This window comes from Psammomys obesus, unplaced genomic scaffold, assembly GCF_907164565.1.
Source record: "Psammomys obesus unplaced genomic scaffold, mPsaObe1.curated_primary_1811, whole genome shotgun sequence".
NCBI classification, from domain to species: domain Eukaryota; kingdom Metazoa; phylum Chordata; class Mammalia; order Rodentia; family Muridae; genus Psammomys; species Psammomys obesus.
In genome coordinates, this window is record NW_026596131.1 from 14,330,158 (window position 1) to 14,350,230 (window position 20,073).

Consider the following 20,073-nt stretch of genomic DNA (forward strand, 5'->3'; position numbering starts at 1 on the left):
GTGAGAATTCAGAGGCCCAGCATAGCCAGGGGGTGCTGGTCAGTGCCAAGGACTGGACTATGCCAAAGTTAGACTCCCCCTTTTTGGATTTATTTTATTTTCTGTGATGAGTGTTTTGCCTGCATGTATGTCCGTGCACCACATGCTTGCCTGGTGCCCACAGAGGCCAGAAGAGGGTGCTGGTCTCCTGGTGCTGGAGGTACAGAAAGTGGTAATCACTGCGTGGGTGCTGGCAACCGAATTCTGGTCCTGTGCAAGAACAAGCGCCCAGAACTAACTCCTGAGCTGTCTCTCCTGCCCTTAGATCTGACCCTTAACTGAATTCAGAAATCTAGATGTTACAAGTCTCCCCTCCCTTAAGCTGTTGGCAACTAGTTCAGGCAGTGCAGAATGATGCACAGCTGTCACCATGGAGAGATGAAATCAAAGAACTCAGCACAAAGGCGGGGCCTCTGCAGGGGCCTGAGCCAGGCAGGTGAGGTACCTGAGGAGGCCGCCGCAGGGGAGCAGGGCAAAGAGCTGGCGTGACTCCCATGTCCTTCCAGACCTCTGCCAGCCGGAGGACAGCCCGCAGGAGTCTTCGCAGAGCCTGACTATCTCAGAAAGGTGAGCTGCAGGCTGGGGAGACTGGCCGGGACAGAGCAGAGGGTGACTGCCCCCCTCACCTGGGGGAGGCCACAGCATTTCCGAGGAATGGGCCGGAGCAGAGAGAATTCCAGAACCTGGGCCTTTCCTGACTTCTGCGCTCAGCGTGGATCTGTCTGCCCGCAGCAGCATCCCTGTGAGGCGGAGGCCAGCCCGCAAGATCCTAAGCCAGGTCACAGTGCTGGCATTCCAAGGGGACCCACTGCTAGAGCAGATCAGCGTCATCGGCGGGAACCTCACCGGTATCTTCATTCACCGGGTCACCCCCGGCTCCGCGGCAGATGAGATGGCCTTACGTCCTGGCACTCAGATCATGATGGTGAGCAAGAGAGGAAGACCAGGCCAGTGCCAGAATGGGTAGGGCTGTGTGGCAGGAGACTGTGGTCTGGCTCTGACAGGGTCTCGGTTCTGCTTGGGTTGATGGAAAGTATTGCATTTGTTTATGGAAGTGGGTCGGGGAGGGAAACCCAGCCCCTTCTCAAGCCGGGCCGGTCAGATGCCCCAGAGCCCCTGGAACTCGGCAGCTCTGCCCTTGGTGCTGTTCTGGAGGTGAAACTGGGGGGCTTGTGCCTGTCAGACACGTGATCCAGTGCTGAGCTGCGCCCCAGCCCTGACTGGGCTGTGTAAAGCCATTCTAATGGGGGTAGGGCTTTGTGTTTCTTTTTTACTTTGATGATCTTATTGTCAGTTTGCATATGTGCAGAAAAAAACATGTACATGACATAAAATTCACCATTTTAGCTGGTCATGGTGGGGCACACCTTTAATCCCAGTGCTCAGGGAGGTGGAGAAGAGGCAGCCGGATCGCTGTGAGTTCGAGGCCACCCTGGCTTACAAAGTGAGTCCAGGACAGCCAAGGCTACACAGGGAAACCCTGTCTTGAAACACCAAAAACAAAACAATACACCATTTTAACTATGGAGTTTTATTGCAAAATGCCCATATCTGGACAGAGCACAAATATACATATAAAGGTAAATCATAAATTACTCTTATTAAGAGAAAACATGAGTGGGGAGGGTGATTTGGACGTGGCCTAACAACGTAGTTTTCTTCACTTCTGCGTGCGTGTGTGCGTGTGTGCGTGTGAGGCTGCACAAACGCACAGCACACGTGGCAGGTCAGGGCTCAGCTTTGGTTGTCCTGCTGTCTTCCACCTCGCTTTGAGGCAGGCTCTCTCTTGCGGGGTGTGCTGGCCCACACCTTCGATCTCAGCACTTAGCAGACAAAGGCAGGTGGAACTGTGAGTTCTGGGCCCGTTCTGCAGACCGAGACCCTGTCTCAACAAACACCTACATGTATTTGCTTATTTGTCTGTGTGTCACAAAACACACGTCTATCCTTCCACCACGTGGGTCCCAGGGGTTGGATTCAGGCTTTCAGTCTTTGGTGATGAGTACCTGAGCTGTGGGGCCAAGCATGAGGCTCTCTCCTCATCCTTCTTCTTGGATCTTTCTTGTTTGTTTGTTGTTTGGTTTTATTTATTTATTTATTTTTTTTTAGACAGGGTCTCACTATGTAGCCCTGGCTGTCCTGGAACTCACTCTGTAGACCAGGCTGGCCTCGAGCTCACAGAGAACCACCTCCCTCTGCCTCCAAGTGCTGGGATTACAGGCCCCCACACCTGGCTCTTCCATCTTCTTTCTCTTGCAGCCCTTCTCAGGCTCTCGGGTGAGTGAGTGGGTTTCTGTGCGTGCGGTCAGTCCGCTCTCCCCACCTCAGCTCCATGTGAGAGCGCCGAGGACACGGGTTCACAGCACAGCACCCACGTGGGGTCGAGGGCTGGGCCGGGTGGTCAGGCTCACACAGCAAATGCCTTTAGCTACCAAGCTGCCTCCCTGGCCCCCCAAACAAAACTGCTCAACTATAAGCCTTTAAAATGACTTTTTTCACATAAAATTTTTTTATTAGGTCAATGGGTGCTTTGCTAGCATGTACATCTATGTATTGTCTGTGTGCCTGATGCCCCCAGAGGCCAGAAGAGGGCACTGGATGCCCTGGAAATGGAGTTACAGAAAGTTGTGAGCCACCGTGGAATGCCGGGAACTAAACCCTAGTCTTTGGAAGAGAAGCCAGTGCTCTTAAACACTGAGCCATCTCTCCAGTCCCTATTTTATTTTTAATTATGTGCATATATGTGAGAGGGGTGAGTGCACACGAGCGCAGGTGCCTGAGGAGGCCAGAACTGGACAGCAGATTTCCTGGAGCTGGCGTCACAGACAGTTGAGAACTGCTTTGTAGGGACTGGGGACAGAACCCGGGTCCTCTGTAAGAGCAACAAGTGCTCTTAACCACTGAGCCAAATTTCTAACCGCCCCTGCCCAACTTTAAGCCTTTTAAAAATATCAAGAAAGGTGCCAGCCGGGCGTGGTGGCGCACGCCTGTAATCCCAGCACTCCGGGAGGCAGTGGCAGGCGGGTCTCTGTGAGTTCGAGGAGATCCCGGTCTGCAAAGTGAGTCCAGGAAGGACAGCCAGGGCTACACAGAGAAACCCTGTCTTGAAGGGAAAAGGCTTCACCCCATCCCTGAGGCTCACCTGTCTGTCGGCCTCACTGAGAGAAGGGCAGGAATGGGGCAGCTCACCTGGGCAGGGGGTGTCCACAGTGAAGCAAGAGCATCCTGAAGGGCCCATATGCTCCCCTGTGCCCTACATACAGATACGAGGAGCCCTGTGACACTATAGTCCTGAGACTGGCGAGTAGCCAAGGGCCCTTTCATGCTGCAGGGTCCTCCATGGCACTTGAAAGACAGTTGTATCATCCTGGGCAGCTCTGAGCTGACAGTTGGCAGACGAGTCAAAGCACGTGCACACAAGACACAGAAGCACATGTCCCCTTACACCACGGGGATGAGGGAGGCAGCATGGAAGCCCCAGCCCTTCCCAGTAGGGTAAGGGAGGGGCACCCTGGCACTGAGTGGGTGAGGACCGGGGATGCCACTCAGCAGCCCCGTGCACATAATGGTCGGGCCTCGCACACACAGAACCTCGATCTAGAGTGACCCAGAATGTTCTAGAAGCTCCCAAGGTCCATTTTCAAGACAGGAAAGAGGCTATGACGAAGAGGCCATCCTCAGCAGTGGAAAGGTTGGGGGGTGACAGGCAGCTGAGCGCAGCCTGATGCTGTGACAACACAACCCCAGCACAGCTGTGACAAGCGATCCTGATAGGCCACGAGAGGCCAACATGGGGGGCTGCGAGGGAGGCCAAGGGGTGCTCTGCGGGCTCCCTCTGCACCACATCTCAGCTGCCATACGGTGTTGGTGAGAAGTGGCCCTCTCACTGCCCTCAGGTGGACTACAAGCCGACTGAGCCGTCATTAAGGGCCACGCTGGAGAATGCCACGCTGGAGCAGGCTGTGGGCCTTCTCAAGAGGGTGAATGGTTCCTGCTACCTGTCTGTGAAGATCAACACTGAGGGTAAAGGCACCAGCCCACACCTGCTCAGCTCTCGGTCCCCTGCTCTGACCCTGCTGCACCCCAGAACCCAGGCCTATCGAGACCGAGGCAGTTCAGCCAGTCTCTCCCTGAATCCCCCGGGCTCCAAAGAACGGGAACCATCCCTCCACCCTGCGCCTAGCACCGAGGTGGCTTCCATGACGGTTCCTCCCACTCTCACATTCTAGAACCTTCCTCAAGTAAGTGCAGGGGTCTGCAATCGTCCTCTACCGATGTGTTCTTTTATCAGGTTATAAGAACCTAATCCAGGACCTCGAAGCCAAAGTGGTGACCTCTGGAGACTCATTCTACATCCGGGCCAACCTGGCCATGCAGAGGAAGGGTGAGGGAGAGCTGAATGTGCACTGCAATGATATCCTGCACGTCACCGACACCATGTTCCGAGGCCGAGGCTGCTGGCACGCCCATCGCGTGAACCCCTACACCATGAAAGACATGGAGTCCGGCACCGTCCCCAACTATTCACAGTGAGTAGCTGCCACTCGAGTCCCGAGGATAGCATCTGCCTGGCTCAGCACCGTGTCCGGGTCCCTCCTGCCCAGGAGGCCTTCCAGAATCTTCCCTGCCTTAAAGCAGAGCACCTGCCCAAGAATAAAGAGCAGAGGAAGGATTTATCTCTATAAGCCCTCCTGGTGGTAGGGCCTCCGTTACATACCCTGGCTGCTCAGTAGCCCCCACTGGGACCCATGCAGGACCATTAAGTTAGCATGTTCTGGCCTGGACTAAGGCTTGGGAGATTCAAGGCCCCAGTCTGTGAGCCCCGGCATGGAGCACTCCTGTCCCCAGGCTATGCGTCCCTCTGGGCCGTGAGGCTGCTCAGTCAGGCTGTCAGAGTGTCTCTTCCTCCGTCTGCTCAGGGCGCAGCGGCAGCTCCTGGCCCTCATCCAGGACATGACTCAACGGTGCACAGTTCCCCGAAAGGTGAAGCCCTGGTGTGGTCCCTGGAATGGGCTGGAAGCGGTGGGATGCTGTGGAATCCGTGTGGGAAGCGTGGACCGATGAGCTGAGCGGGGCAGCGTCTGGACCCTGTGTACCCACCAAGCCCTCCAGGCCCGCAGGCCCTGGAATGGGCCACGTGACCACGGCAGACCTCACGCTCAAACCTGCTCCCGCTCCTCCTCACCCTCCCAGCCTCCTGTCACAGCCTCACCTCCCTGTTCTTGTCTCCTCTGAGGTCGGGAACCTTGTTCTCTTGGGACACAGAGCACCTTTCACTTTGAGCACCCATCTGTCCCTGAGCAAGGTGCTAGGACATTCCTGCTTGGGGCACGGCAATGCTAAGTCGGGAGGGGGCCTGCTCTTCTCTCTGCCTTTTGCACCCCATCCCTCCCTGCAGGGCCCTGTTGCCCAAGGCCCCTCCCCTGCCTCCCACCCCCTGGTGTGGGGCCTGGGAAGCCTGGTCCCTCTGTAGCACAGCCTGATTGTTTAGAGGCTGCTCTGGATCTGCTTTTGTGGCAGGTTGCCAAAGTAGGGAGGGGGTGCCAGGCCCCAAACCCTGTGCTGGTGGCTGAGCCTCGTGTCTTTCCTGTCTCCCTGTTCCTCCTGTGACAGCCTTCTGGAGGAACACAGAAGTTAGTACGAATTGTCAGTGTGGACAAAGCCAGTGTCAGCCCTCTGTCTTCATCCTTTGACCACGGCCAGCTGGACTCTGGCAAGGAGGAAGGTGAGGCTTGGCCAGTTGGCATGGGGGCCATGTGGCCATTGGGGGTCACTTCTGGGCAGTACCATCAAGGCAGAGTCTCTCACTCAGGCCAGGGGTGCTATTATTTATTTGCATAGGTGTTTTGCTTGTGTGTGTGCTTGTGTGTGTGTGTGTGTGTGTGTGTGTGCGCACACACACACACACACACACACACACACACGACTTGTGCATGCAGTGCCCCTGGAGGCCAGAAGAAGGCATCAGATCCCTTGGGACTTGAGTTACAGGTGGCTGTGAGTTACCCCATGGGTAATGGGGGTTGAACCCAGTTTCCCCTGGAAGAACAACAAGCTCTTAACAGCTAAGCCATCTCTGCACCATCCCTCTCCACACACACTATGTCTTTTATGGATCATAATAAATGTCCACATGCCTTCTGAACTAGCTGAGCAACACATTTGCTATCCTTTAAAATGGCCACTCCACTGACCCAGTGGAACTGTGCAAAAGCTGCTAGCACCAAAGTGCAGAGTCTGTCTGGAACAGTGAAAACTAGCAAATGCCCAGTGTCATAGAGAGGAAGGTCACTATCTGATCAGTGTGGGCACACAGTCACACTGGAGATCTGACTGCTGTGGGCCCCACAGCTAAGGCCACAGGATGAAGTTGATCAGAAGTGAGTCAGTGGAAGATTAACCACTTGTTTTCTTTAAGAAAGTTTGGGTGGATCCTGAGGCTCAAGAGACGAGCCTCTTATGCTCTTCTAGAGGACCCAGCTTTGTTCCCAACACCCAAATTTGACAGTTTACAACCGTCCATAATGCCAGTTTCACGGGATGCAATGCTGTCATCTGTCCTCTGCAAGCACTGGCGCGCACACACACACACACACACACACACGTAAAACACTCAAACACAAAATAAAAATAAATCTTTTAAAAATTAAGTTTGGGTGCTGAAGACAGGAACAACATAGATAACCCAGGAGAGGAGCAAAGGGTCTAGGAAGGAGGGGGCTGAGGATCCAGTGACCTGAAGGGCAGGACTGAGCCAATGGGAAAAGGAGGGAGAAGAGGATGAGTGAGGGGAAGGAGGGCTGGGGCGAGAGGCAAGACCCCTACACATCCTTCCTTCGGGAGGAGGGGCCAGGCTCCTCCTGTCCTCAGAGGCTCCTCCTGGCGGGCTGCGAGCTCTGTGGCAGCTGAGCCAGCATCACAGCTAATGCACAGTTAGTGGCATAGACGCTTAGAATGTCCTTGTCCGTCTCTCCTGGAAAGCGGGGCAGGGACCCCGGTGGGAGGTGCTCACGGCCTCTGTCCTCCACAGGCAGCTCCAGCGTGTGCTTCTGGGCAGAGAGCTGCTTTACCCTGGCGCCATACACTCTGGTGCACCCCCACAGGCCTGCCCGGCCCCGGCCTGTGCTCTTCGTGCCCAGAGTGGTTGGGAAGATCCTGGGCAAAAAGCTGTGTGCCCTCCAAGGTTTTAAGCGGTGTCCGGCAGGTACGTGCTCCTCTGTCACGTGGCCAGAGGCTGTCTGTTCTGGGACAGCAGCAAGCGGGTGTCGGTAAATTCAGGGACACCATAACAGAGGGGCTCAAACTGGGAAGACTGAAGGGGGACAACTGTCTCAGCATTCCCAGAATGTCTGACCGCCTCAGCGGAGCCCACTCTCGGGGCTGCACGTGTGGGTCCTCCCTGGCTCATCAGCACCTTAGGGCTTCAGGGCATCCCCACTCCCATCTTGGCTTTGGTCATTGCTGCTCTTTTTCTGTCCACGTGTCTTTGTCTATACATGTCCTTCTAGGGTCCATCGTAGCCCAGGATTGTCTTTCCAAAGGAGGCCCATCCTTGTTTCTGATGGACACTGGTGGGGTGGACCACTGTTTCTCCCTTCAACAGTCATGTTGAAAACAGGATGGACTCCACAGGGTAGCATGGCTGGAGGGTTCTGTCAATTCACTACCAGCTACCTGGCAGCTTCATGGAAGTGCTTTCTAATCCCCAGGCCCAGGACTTAGGAAAGGCTGACTGACAGGGGTGGGAGACTCTGGGGAGACTGTTCTACTCTTGACTTTCAGAGGAGAGGAGGAAGCAGGCACCACCCATGTGGCTTCTCCACTGAGCGCCTCCCTTGGCCAGCCTCCTCGGGAAAGTGGGAGAAACTGAATCCCGGGAGCCCATGGGTTCCTCTAGAAACGGTCGCCTGGGTGTAGCTGGGGCAGACCAGGGGGATGAAGCTACACAGACATGGACGCTGTACTTGTCCAGGGAGGGAGGGACATGACGGGCTGGCTGACAGGGGCAAAAGGGAGAGAGATGGTCCAACTGGCCAGCCAGCATGCACAAGGGCACCCAGAACGCTGGGCCAGAGCCCAAGTTTTTACAGGAGAAGGGGTTTCACTCACACTTGATCTTTGAACATCTTTCTAATGCAGAGTGGAAGATGGAAGGCCTGGGGGGGGGGGTGTTTCACTGGAACTTGGGGGCCTGGGTTCCCAGCAATGCTGCATGGAAGGTGGGACGTGGACAGCTGGGGTGCCTTGAGAGACAGGCTTGGGCCGTGAGGGCCTGCTCAGGAGGGCTCCAGAATGGGCTCTCGCCATCAGCACCAGGACATCTGTGGCTGCCTTTCTCTACTGTGTCGCACTGTTGGAGTTTGACAGTACCAGTCACACACATACACAACAGAACATTGCCCAAAACACTGACCAGCATCCCCTAGGGCCAGAGCCATGCTCGGTGGGAAAAGGGGATTTAAGGGACTGGTGGGATCCCTCAGGTCAGAGGGCAGGTCCATCTATAAGCCTGGAGCACGGGCAGCGGCGGGGAGCACTGTCGCCCTGTCCCCTGCCTGCACATCTATGGGTCTACCTCTCCATGCCCCTCCATCTACCCTGCCCCCAACCTCACCGACCCAGAGTCCACGCGTGCCATCCCAGGGCTCCGGGTGGGCGTGCCAGCACACTTGTGGTTGGAGGTGGTGTAGGTTTCCGTGTGGCCACTGCAGGAAGCTCCTACTGAACGTGGCCGGAGACCCCTAGGGTGGGGTGTCCAGTGGGGCTCCCTCAGGATCCATATGTGACACATCTAATGTCACCACCAGAGTACCTGAGCCGGGAGGAGTACATCATGTGGAGCCAGAGAGGGGCCATCATCCAGGAGGAAGAGTCAGCAGGTGACCACTGGCTCACCCGGCACGCCGTGGAATCCCTCATGAACACGGTAATGAAGGGTTGGAGGGGTTCTGGGACTGGCAGCTCCTGCCCAGACTTGGGGAGTGACTTGTAGCTCCCTAGATACCCAGCTTCATGCTCTATAGGAAAGACATAGAGAGACCCAACCATGCTCCTGCCACTTGGGGATCCTCGTGCTGAAGCTCTGGAACACTCTTAGGAGGGCCTCTGGGCCTCAGCTCTCTTAACTTGGGATGTGATAGATGTTTATTGATAAATGGAGACATTAAGGCCATCACATTTTACAGCTCTCAGCGAACTGTCAAGTTTCATACTTCCACAAGGAGCAGGAAAGACACAGACACAGAGACCATGGAGGGTGACAGCTGCCATTGTCTGATTCTTAAGGCTTGCACTCCATTGCCAAACCTATCTCAATGCCAAAGGCTTGCAGCTCCAGATTTCCCCAGAGACAGATCAGGTGGCTACTGCCCTGTAAGATGGTCAGCGAGCGCCCTGTGCACACCTCACTCTGGGTGTCTTCTGCACAGCCCTGCGCTCAGCTGCACAGGGCCCCTCACTTCCTCCCAGACCCAAGGCCATGGGCTTAACTTGCTTCTCTGTGCTCTCCCAAAGAGCACCCATGCCCTGCTGGATGTCCGGCTGGACAGCGTCCGAGTCCTGCACAGAATGGACATTTTCCCCATCATCATCCATGTCTCTGTCAATGAGAAGACGGCCAAGAAACTCAGGTAGCTGTTGGGTGAGAGCTGGGCAGTGGGGTCTAAACAGGTAGCTGAGCTGTGGGAAAGCTTGGCACGTGCCTCCGGAACACACCAGGGCTTTCTGTTCCAGTCCCAGTCAGGTGTCCTTACAGCCTCAGGTGACAGGCCCAGCCTGCCCTCCCTCAGGAGAAGACCTGTCCCCTGACCCAGCTCGACCAAAGCTGCACAGTGCCTGAGGCTCATGAAGCCTAACCCCACCTCATCACTTGGTTCTGGCAGGGCAGACACCCTGCCGTCCCTGTCCTCTGGGAAGTGTGACATGCTCTTGCACACCCCATCAGTGGACACCACCTGCAACCAGGTCCTAGCTTCCCTGGACAGGATGCCCAAGCTGGTGCCCAAGGGTACAGGCAGGGTTCTCGCCAGGCCCTGGCCTGGATGCCTACACTGCTCTGTACTGGAAAGCCAACGGTGCGCTTTCCCGGCTACCTTGCTGTCCTCAGGCTGAACATCTCTGCTTTGCAGGAAGGGTCTGCAGCGGCTGGGCAGCTCGGAGGAGCAGTTCCTGGAGGCGGCCCGGCAGGAGGAGGGGGAACTGGACAGGGTGCCCTGTCTGTACAGCAGCCTGGCCCCCGACAGCTGGAGTGACCTGGACGGCCTGCTCAGCTCTGTGCGCCTGGCCATTGCTGACGAGCAGAAGAAGGTGGTGTGGACAGAGCACAGCTCCCGCTGAAACCCAGACCTGCTTCGGGACTGTGGGGACCTCCACGTGCCTGTTAACACTGCCAGCAAACCACCCCACTTCCTTCGGGTGAGGGCCTCCCTCAGGTGCTCACGGCAATCAAGGTGTAAATGATGGAGCCACCTTATCGCACCATGACCTGCGCTTATGGAGGACACGGGGACATTCTGCTACACTGCTGCCCTTCCTGAGACCTGCTTGGGGCCAGGGCCCCAACCTCCTGTGGTAACAGAATAGCTTCCTGGGGACTGTCCTCTCTTTCTACACTTCTGATGTCAAAGGAACCTTGAAAGCTCACTGGAACAGTCCTCCTGGCCCAGGGCAGGGGCACAGCCTCTGGTGAGCCATGGGCGTGGCTGACTCTCCTCAGCTGCCACAGACACTGCCCAGGAAGTTGCTCTTCGAGGACAGTGGCTCTTCGACTCACGGCCTCTGTGTCCAGCCCCAAAGGCCAGGTTGCTTTGGTAGGTGTCCTGGACAGAGCCAAAGGACCCTCCCTGAGTGAGGAACTGACTGTCAAGCTGACATGACCCCAGGTCCTTCTTGGGGGTCATTACACCCCACATGGGTAAAGCCACCACCTAGCCATAAGCTGAGTCATTTTGACAAGTCTTTGAGTCTCAGGGCCTAAGATCCAGTGTGCTACTATGAAGGTCTGTGAACTATTATACTGTTGTGAGGTTTTCTGATGCCAGGGCCCATGGTTCTCGCCGCCTCCCATGATGGAGTTGATAGGGGGCAGAGGGAACGGACCCTCTCTTTCCAGGTTCCTAGGCTGTGCTTGACCCCTGGCCGAGTGGAGGAAGGGGAGAGCTGGGGCCAGATGTCACTCAGAGAGAATGAAAGGCAAGAGACGGAGCACTGTCACGCCCTGTCCTCCACGGTCACCCTCAGAAAGGACAAGCGAGCCCAGAAAGACCACAGGATCAGACTCCTCCCCTCAGAACCAGCGAGAATCCTGGCTAAGTGTGCACTTGATAGGGGTAGGCTGAAGGCAGAAGCAAGCCCAAGGCCTCCTAAATGCTCCCTCCAGGCCAAGGTCGGTTAAAGTAGCCAGTGTGGTCTGCCTGCTGCCAGCGTGGCACACAGAAGCCCCGGGCTCCTCGAAGGCCTGAAAACATCCATGGCTTCCCCAAACCAGAGGGCTTCAAGCCCCCTGCATCTGCAGGTCTACAAGCTCACCCATCAAAACTTGGGGTTCTGCCCTGCCCAAGCATCCCCCAGAACTCCTGGGCCAGGGAACACAGGCACCAGGACTGCAGAGTCCCTGGTGCGGTAGCGACACAGAGCGCGCATGCCCCGTGTCCTCCACAGGAGGCAGGAATGATCCCACAGGACAGAGGGGCCCTCCTCAGACCGGCCCTGCCTCCACCAGTCCCTCCCTTCGTGTCCCCGAGGCTGGCGGGCGCCCGGGGACTGTCAGAGCTCATTGTGAAGCAGCTGGCACCGAGGCGTGGGCTTTGTCTCCAGCACCCCGTCAGGGGCGCACACCCAGGGGTCATGGGTGTCCCACTGCCACTTAGCTAGCTGAGCTCTCAGCAGCTCCAGCACCTGAGCGAAGCGCGGGTCTGCGGCCAGGTTGCGTGTCTCTCGGGGGTCCCGGCTGATGTCATAGAGCTCCCAGCGCTCCCGGTAGTAGTAGCGGTGGAGGTCCTTGTACCAGCCCGTGGGCCGGCCGGCTGCGGTGCGGTTCAGGATGTCCTGGAAGGTTGGCGAGACGTAGAAATCCTGGTCGATGGGAAACGGCATCTTGAAGCTGAGGTTGTGAATGAGGCGGAAGTTCTGGTGGTACACAGAGCGCATGGGGTAGCTCATGGTGACCTCGTGGTGGCTCTGGCTGCTGAAGACAGTGGCCCACGAGGGCTCTGTCTCCAACGCCGGCAGGAGGGATCGGCCTGTGAGCTGGATTGTCTTGGAGCCAAAGATGGCGTAGCTGGGGTAGGGAATGGAGAACCAGTCCAGGATGGTGGGGGTGAGGTCTGGAAAGAAACAGCCTCTTAGCAGGGGTCCACGAGGGGCACGGAGACGTTCAGAAGGGCTGAACCTCAGCCTCTGAGGAAATCCACTAGGATCAGATCAACAGTGGGGAGGGACTCCTTTGGGCCTCTCCTGTCATCACAGCTCACCTCCAGCCTGTGAAGCCGATAACGGTGTAACCAGAGCCCCTGGCTTGCTCATATCTAAAACTTTCTAAAATCCTATGGACCAGAAGAGCCCTGGGTAGGGAGGGCTCAGCAGTCGCTCTGGGCTGGTCACGTGGCTCCCTCACTCATGGTTTAGGGCCACATGGAGAGGTAGGTCCAGAGCGGGAGGGAGCCTATCCCATAAAGAACGCAGAGGTTCTTTCCAGGCAGTGGACGGGGCACAGAAAGCTGGCTGGGCTGTTAACTCAGCCCATCCATTCCCATAGGTGCAGGCATGCTTGCTCACTCATGGCAGGGGGCTAGATCACCAGGTCCTCTCAGAGCTGACTCATGAGGGGCTCTGGATCCTGAAGAGAGAGAGAGACTGTTCTCAAGTGGGTAACCCACAGCCCACTGGTACCACCTGGGACCCCACCAGACACTCTAGGGGGTCATGACATGACAGGAACAAGCCTTCCAGCCAACTCTGATTCTTATCATATAACAGAGGAGGCCATCTTGTCCCCACCTAGGTGGAGGAGGACTGCCTATGCCAGGGGGCACTCCAGTCCCTAACCCATGGCAGTCCCACTAGACCTCACTTTTCCCCTCCCATGAGACAGACAGACAGACAGACAGACAGACAGCCATACCTAGAAGGCTCACGTAGGCCTCGCTGACCTGGCCCCATCGTTGTGTGTGCTCTGGGGATGACACCAGCAGGGGTTCGGCTGTGCCAGGCCAGTACAGGTTGGTCCTGCCGCTGGGAAAGGGAATCCCGTTGTCGGACGTGAAGATGACGAGGGTGTCATTGAGCACACCGGCACCTCGCAGCTCCTGGAGCACCAGCCCTATCCCTGAGGATGGGAGGAGGGAGAAGGCTCAGGCACACGCGGCCATTCACCCCAGGCTGTTTGTGGCCCTCAAACAACCCTTCGATCCTTCCTGCAGGCGCAGCCTCTTTGCACAAACCACAAACCTCCTGTACTTGGGCACATGGCTTCCAGGGACCTCTCATCCCTGTGATACAACTGCTGTCACACTAGGCAGCTGCTACTGCCCCAGGCTGGCGTCTGTGTTTTAGAACCTCGTGTCTGTGCCATGGAGCAGAGAGAGACAGCCTGGGTAGGACACCGCTGTTAGGGACCTTCTAATACCAGCAACAGGGACACGATACCACGGTGCCTCCTGCAGGCAAGACACGCCCACAGCAACCTGTGAGCTTCTTTAGAAAAACAGACTTAGCAGATTTAAGTTAGGGATCCATGGAGGAAATTATCCTCCAGTCCCCAGGTACGCCCTCCTCAGGGAAACCAGGCTCAGGTGCTCACCTCTGTAATCTCAGCTCTCAGCACTAGACAGGCGGAGGCAGGAAAATTGGGAGTTCAGGGACAGCCTGGGCTACTTAGTGAATTCCAGGCTAACCTGAGCTATAGCAAGACCCAGTCTCAAAAAGTCAAAAGTTTTCATTTAAAAGAGAAGACACGGTACTGGAGGGCTGGCTCAGAGGTTAAGAGTACTGGCTGCTCTTCCAGAGGTCCTGAGTTCAATTCCCAACAACCACATGTTGGCTCACAACCATCTATAGTGAGATCTGGTGCCCTCTTCTGGCATGCAGACACACATGCAGACAGAACATGGTATAAGGAAATAAATCTTTAAAAGAGAAGGCTCCAGGGAGATAGCTCAGCAGTAAAGTGCTTGCCGCGCGAGAGTGAGGATCGAAATTTGTATCCCAGAAACCCACATAACTGCCAGATGGGTGAGAGAGCGTGCCTGGACTTCCCGGAAGGCAGAAGCGGGACACCAAGAGCAGGCTGGCACAGAAGACCAGCTCTGTCAGCAAGCTCTGGGCTGACTGACAGGCTCTGCCTCAGGAACTGAGGGTGATCTCCAACACCAACCTCAGGCCTCCTCACGCACACACACATGTGCACACCGCACACATGTGAAAAAATATGTGTGCGTGCACACATACACACGAAAACAAAGAAAAAACTTAATTAAATGAAGAGATATGGTTACGAGCACTGGCTGCTGCTCTTTCAGAGAACCCAGATTCGATTGCCAGCCCCCACAAACATCCGTAACTCCAATTCCGAAGGCGTGCTGCAGCTCTGTTGGCTCCCATGGGCACTGCACGCATGTGAGGCACTTACAACCAACTCGGCAAACCGTCCACACACGTAAAGTAAAAATAAGGAAAAATTAAGGAAATAAACCAGAGGAGCTACAGACAGAAAGCCGAGCAGGCGACTCGAAGCTGGAGCGATGTGACCACGAGCCAAGGGACACTGAGGCCTCAGAAGCAGAGACTCCCACCTTCAGCTCCCACCCTGGCTCACACTGTCTGGGGGACCCCCCGGCCTGATTGGGTGTCCCCGGCCTGGGATGAGAGAGGCAGCCTCGGTCGGGGACCTACCCTGGTCCATCCGGCCGATGGTGGTGTACTGGGCCGCTAGGTCTGCTCGGGCTGCTGGGGTGTCCGGGACAAAGTAAGGCACCTGAGGAGGAAGGCAGGGGAAAGCATCTGCGAGAGGATGGCAAGGGGGACAGGACATGGACGACGGGGGCCATTTCCAACTGGGTAGGAGGCAGGGCGCGCGTCCTTCCCCTGATCCCCCCATGAACAGACTAGTCAATCCAGCTTTATTCTGTAAGCACTTCATCTCCAGGGCCCAGGGTTCCCTCTGCAGCCCGCGCACAAGGACCCGGAGCCCACTGGCTCAAGCCTCCTCGCACACATTAAGCTGCATCCTGGGGACAGGGGCTGCATGCTCTGAGGCGGCCTGGGCCCTGGGCGGAGGGGAATGGGCTGCATGCCTTGGAAACATCACAAGGGCCCCTCCTACCATCACGTCCTGAGGGCTGTAGGTCTGGGGTGTCCAGTCTGGAATGCGTCCCATGCCACTCTCCCCATTGCCAAACTTCTCACAGAAGGTTCCGTACTGGGGCTGGGAGTGGCCGCAGCGGTGGGGGTCATGGAAAGCCACATAGAGGAAGAATGGCCTGGACGTGGGGGAAGGGATTCGGTGTGGGGTCAAGGCCAGGCCACTGCCTTGGCCCTGGCTCAGAACCCCAGTTCTTGGGAGGCACACTTTGGCTTAGCTTACTAGTACAGGCAAGTCACCCTGTCTCCCTCGCTGCCTCAGCCTCCCCCTTTCTCCTGGGTATTTAGAACGTTTTCTTCTGCCCCTGCCACAGCCAACTGTGCACCTGGGATGACAGCCGTGGAGAGGGAGAGCAGGGCAGAGCCCTCTGTACCTGTGATCCCGAGTCTGCAGAAATTTCTGGACTAGCTGCTTGATTCTGGTGATGTTCCGCCCCACCTGCAGCACAGAGCTGTTCTCCTCGGTGAACGCAAAGTCAAAGGGGTACACCGTCTGCGGGCCCACGTGCTTCTTCCCAATGATGCCTGGGGGGGCGAGGGAAGAGCCCACTGTGTCCCCTTATGCCGTCCGAGCCCTGACAGCGCAGCTGCTGCCGATGGACAGTTGGGAGCCTTTGGCCTGGTTCTCAGGACCAGTGTTCGGGAAGACCTAAGGGTGACTCTCAGCCCTGGGCGGCCCTCGAGCCTGCATCCTGTCCTCAGGCCCACGCCTCTCCTGCGCGCCCGCTGGCCTGGCTGGGCAGCAGCTCACAGAGCTGAGGGATCCGCAGGCCTCCAGCTTTGGCTGGGAGGGGACAGGGGGGACCACACGCCTGCACTGTGCCCCGCCCAGGCCTCACCTGTGCGCACCCCGGCCTGGCTGAGCAGCAGGGGCAGGCTCCGCACCTTGTCGAAGGAGTTGAAGTGGTGTACGTCCTGGTGCAGCCCATACATGCCATTCTGATGCTGCAGAGGAAGACGCCGTGAGCCTGGCTCCGACACCGAGGCTCACCCGGGACCCTTCCGGATGCTGGCCCTATGGGAGCTCCACCCATCCCCCTCCTGGGACAGCAGACACGAGGGACAGTGGACACCAACGGGGGGAAGGGAACAGGGAGGGTGTGCCCAGAGGCAGTGAGCCTGCGCCAAGCCTGGGCCCAGTCTCCAAAAGGTCAGGGGTTGTGCCAGATAGCTCATCTGGGAAGGTGCCCAGCCTGATGACTCCCGAGCGCCATCCCTGAGCCCACCCGGCGTGAGGGAAGAACCGGTTCCCACAAGCTGTCTCTGACCTCCAGACTCATTGTGAAGGCACGATGTGCTCATTTCACAAACTCACACAATGTAAGTTTAAAATGAAATCTGAAACTTCAAAACATAAAGCACGGAGATAGCATGTCTGTGCACAGCCCAGCTGTCCTGGAACTCGCTCTGTGGAGCAGGCTGTGAACTCACAGAGCTGCCTGTCTCTGCCTCCCCAGCGCTGAGATCACAGGCGGGTGCCGATATGCCCACAAAGGCGATTTAGTAAATTCTGACATGGTTACAAGGAGCAGGTCCCATAGAGGCGGTGACCTCAGTGTCACAGCCGGGCACCAAAGCCGAACAGCAGTGATCCACCTGCAGTGGGCCCTAGAGTAGTCAGATTCAGAGCGCGGCGGGTGTGGCAGGAATGAGGACAGAGTCTCGGTTAAAGCAAAATCTCGAGGTGGATGATGGCTGCAATCATGTGAGAATCACACCAGGGAACGAGCACTGAAAAATTGCTGAGATGGCAAATTTTATGTTTTATGTACTTTACCATAACAACAAAAAAGGGAAGTGCCTGCCAGCGCCTGACTCAGCACAGAGATCCGCAGCTCAGGGCTGGACAGCAGGTATGCAGGCCCTGTACCAAGCACCTTCCCCACGAAGCCATGCTTGGCCAAGCCCCACAGTGACCGGTGAGTGACATCTCACGGTTTCCCAGTCACAGACGAGGACACTGAGGCCCTGAGAAGCACACTGCTTGCTCGTGGCCCCAGACGGGCAGAGCCAGCTGAGCCCAGAGCGGTGAGGCAGAGTCCTGGCTGCCCCTGAGATGCCCCTAGGATGCAACCCCCAGGCAGCACGTCCAGGTAGGCGGTCCCTGCCACAGAGGCCCAGGCCCTAGAGTCACCTTCTCCCCACCCCCAGCCTCCCGTACCTGGGGCAGGCCAGTGAGGAGGCTGGCCCGGCTGGGGGAGCAGCTGCTGACGGAGGTGAAGGCGTTGCGGAAGATGAGGCTGCGGCGGGCCAGGGCATCCAGGTGAGGGGTGGCGATGGCACTGTTGTTGTATGCGCCGCTCTCAAAGCCTCCATCGTCCGCTGAGGAAGTCAGAGCAGAGGCCATGTTGGCGGGGGTCAGGACGGGGAGTGTGGGGGCTCCCAGCATACTGCTGCAGAGGCCTGGTCCTGTGGTGCTCAGAACCAGCCACCCCCAAGGCAGGACACCTGAGGGGTTTGATGCCAGGCGCGATGACACAGGAGCTTGTGAGCAAGCACGGAACAGGCAGGCAAGACCCCTGGGTGGATGTGTTAACGGAAATGATGACACCGTGGCTTGCATGGAACCCAGGACGGGACACACAGGAGGGAATGTCAGCAGGTAGGCTAATGTGGAGAGCACAACACCCCAACAAACTTGGTGTCCACACAGGCGTGTTATCGTGGCTGAATGCAATCACTGCGGCTGCTGGGCCTCCCCGGGCTCTGCAGACACCTCGCAAGGTGGCAGCCAGCCAGGAGAGCCACGCCCAGGCACAGAGGAGGGGTGCATGTGCGCAGCACACCTCTGCCTCTCCCCAGAAGGCTACAGCCCTGAGATTGTCTGTTTCTACCCTTCCATCCTACAGGAGACACGGAAGCCCAGAGGGGCGCCATGCGATGCCACGGCCACAGCTGGGCAGCGGAAATTTGGACAGGCCACCCAGATTGCACACCTTTCCCTCTGCCCCGCAGGAGTGGGCAGCAGGGACAGCCAGCAGTAGCTGGTGGGGACCCCAGGGACAACACGTCACATGCCTGCCTCAGAGCTGAATAAAGGCCTTGAATAAAGGCCAGCTATCGTCCTCCACCCCTCTGGAGGTGGGCAAGAACCAGACATCTGGGCAGGAGGGAGGACAGGCAGGGGGACCGGCGGGAGGACAGGTGGGAGGACAGATAGGAGGACAGGTGGGAGAACAGGCGGGAGAACAGATAAGAGGACAGGCAGGGGGACAGACAGGAGGACAGACAGGACAGGCAGGGGGACAGACAGGAGGACAGGTGGGAGGACAGGCGGGAGGACAGGAGGAGCGTTGTGCCAGGTGTGCCTTCTGCTGCAGGCCAGGAGCTACTTGTGCACACACAGGTCTCAGCACCCGCCTATGACCCTGTCACAGACTGAACTGTGTCCTTCCAAAACTCATGCTGTCACTATCTGTATCCAATGTTTAAGGGTTAAATGAGGGTGGGGTCCAATCCAACAGGACCGTGGCATTTCTGTCATGGTGGGAAAGAGATGGTTGCCATCAACAAGCCAAGAAGGCCGCCCCAGCACCAGACTGAGTAGCTGGCTCCCTGGTCCAGTCTCTCCATACTCTGGGATTGTTAGAAATACACTTGCTTGTTAAAAACCTGGCCTGTAGTCTGTAGTGTGTGTTTAATCTTTATTTTGTGGGTATTCTGCCTGTATGTACACGCATGTGCACCGCCTGGAGTGCCCAGAGACCCAAACCGGCGTCAGATGCACCAGAACCGCAGTTACAGATCGCTGTGAGTCGCCATGCGGGTGCTGGGGCCTGAACCTGTGTTCTCTGGAAAGGCAGCAAGTCCTCTTAACCCTGAGCCATCTCTCCAGCCCGACCTGTTGGGTGTTTGTTGTCTAGGATGTCCCAGCTGGGACAGGACCTAAACTCGGAGCCACCGAGTGGGCTCCGGAGGGCCCGGCAGAATCCTACGCGATGGATGTGCGCCCTGAGACCTTCACTAGTGTCCCGGGAGATGCGAGGCAGTGGCCGAGACAGCACTGTTTATGTTACAATTAGCCAGCTCGCCTGCCCAGACACCGCAGAGTTTATCAGAAAGAGTGGGCCTGGCCCGGGGCCAGACCTCAGAAGGCCCGGGCTGTCCCAAGGCAGGCACTGATCACCCAAACAGGAAGTCTCGTGAATGCTGGAGGAACTTGATGGTTTCGAAGAGGGGCTGAGGGAGTTTGAGTGGGCGATGGAGCACTGTACCTTTGGGCCAGGAGGAAAAGGGACTCACAGTCTCTGTTCTAGAACCCTCTCAGGGGTCTGTGAACCTCCTAGCTCTGCAAAGCCGCCCAGCATAAGCAGCTAAGGCCCACGGGGTCTCCCTGGCAGCTGTGAAACAGATGTGGGCGTGTTGGACCGGACCGGGGAGGGCAGAACGGGAGGTCTCACTACGTTGAGTCACTAGGCAGAGACCCGCAACTGGAGGGATGGCAACGGGGTTGCAAGGGAACTGGAGCGCACGGGGCAGCCCGGACCAGGTCCGCGTGGCCGCTTCTGGGGGCAGCAGCAGCAGCCGCGGACGACGCCGGAGACGGCGGCACTCACCGACAATCAGCAGCACGTTGCGCGAGCGCGCGCCGCAGAGTCCCAGGACCAACAGCAGTACGCAGCGGGCCGGTCCCAGGCCGTGCATGGCGGCGACGGACAGGGTAGGCGGTTCCGGCCC

General features: G+C 57.4%; 2 protein-coding genes across 5 annotated transcripts in view; one reads left to right on the plus strand and one right to left on the minus strand.

Moving 5' to 3' along the window:
* The window catches only part of Card14 (caspase recruitment domain family member 14), a 25,854-nt gene extending 14,803 nt beyond the window's left edge, over window positions 1–11,051 (plus strand). For 2 of the 4 annotated variants that reach the window (XM_055592053.1, XM_055592052.1), the window contains exons 12-22: window positions 546–606; window positions 772–964; window positions 3,936–4,062; window positions 4,331–4,568; window positions 4,959–5,022; window positions 5,276–5,344; window positions 5,653–5,764; window positions 7,070–7,243; window positions 8,847–8,965; window positions 9,553–9,668; window positions 10,167–11,051. In XM_055592053.1, the coding sequence (XP_055448028.1) occupies window positions 546–606; window positions 772–964; window positions 3,936–4,062; window positions 4,331–4,568; window positions 4,959–5,022; window positions 5,276–5,344; window positions 5,653–5,764; window positions 7,070–7,243; window positions 8,847–8,965; window positions 9,553–9,668; window positions 10,167–10,374 (1,481 nt within the window). In that variant the 3' untranslated portion in view covers window positions 10,375–11,051. The remainder of the gene's footprint in view (window positions 1–545; window positions 607–771; window positions 965–3,935; window positions 4,063–4,330; window positions 4,569–4,958; window positions 5,023–5,275; window positions 5,345–5,652; window positions 5,765–7,069; window positions 7,244–8,846; window positions 8,966–9,552; window positions 9,669–10,166) is intronic. The other 2 variants (XM_055592054.1, XM_055592055.1) reach the window with 2 other exon arrangements.
* On the minus strand, window positions 11,023–20,065 carry Sgsh (N-sulfoglucosamine sulfohydrolase). Its single transcript, XM_055592060.1, has 8 exons — window positions 19,953–20,065; window positions 17,558–17,718; window positions 16,236–16,341; window positions 15,771–15,921; window positions 15,359–15,515; window positions 14,929–15,010; window positions 13,160–13,363; window positions 11,023–12,362 (listed from the first exon to the last, which is right to left on the minus strand). Exons 1-8 carry the CDS (start codon window positions 20,038–20,040, stop codon window positions 11,803–11,805), a joined length of 1,509 nt encoding a protein of 502 aa, XP_055448035.1. The 5' UTR covers window positions 20,041–20,065; the 3' UTR covers window positions 11,023–11,802.
* Between the last annotated feature and the right edge of the window lie 8 nt (window positions 20,066–20,073).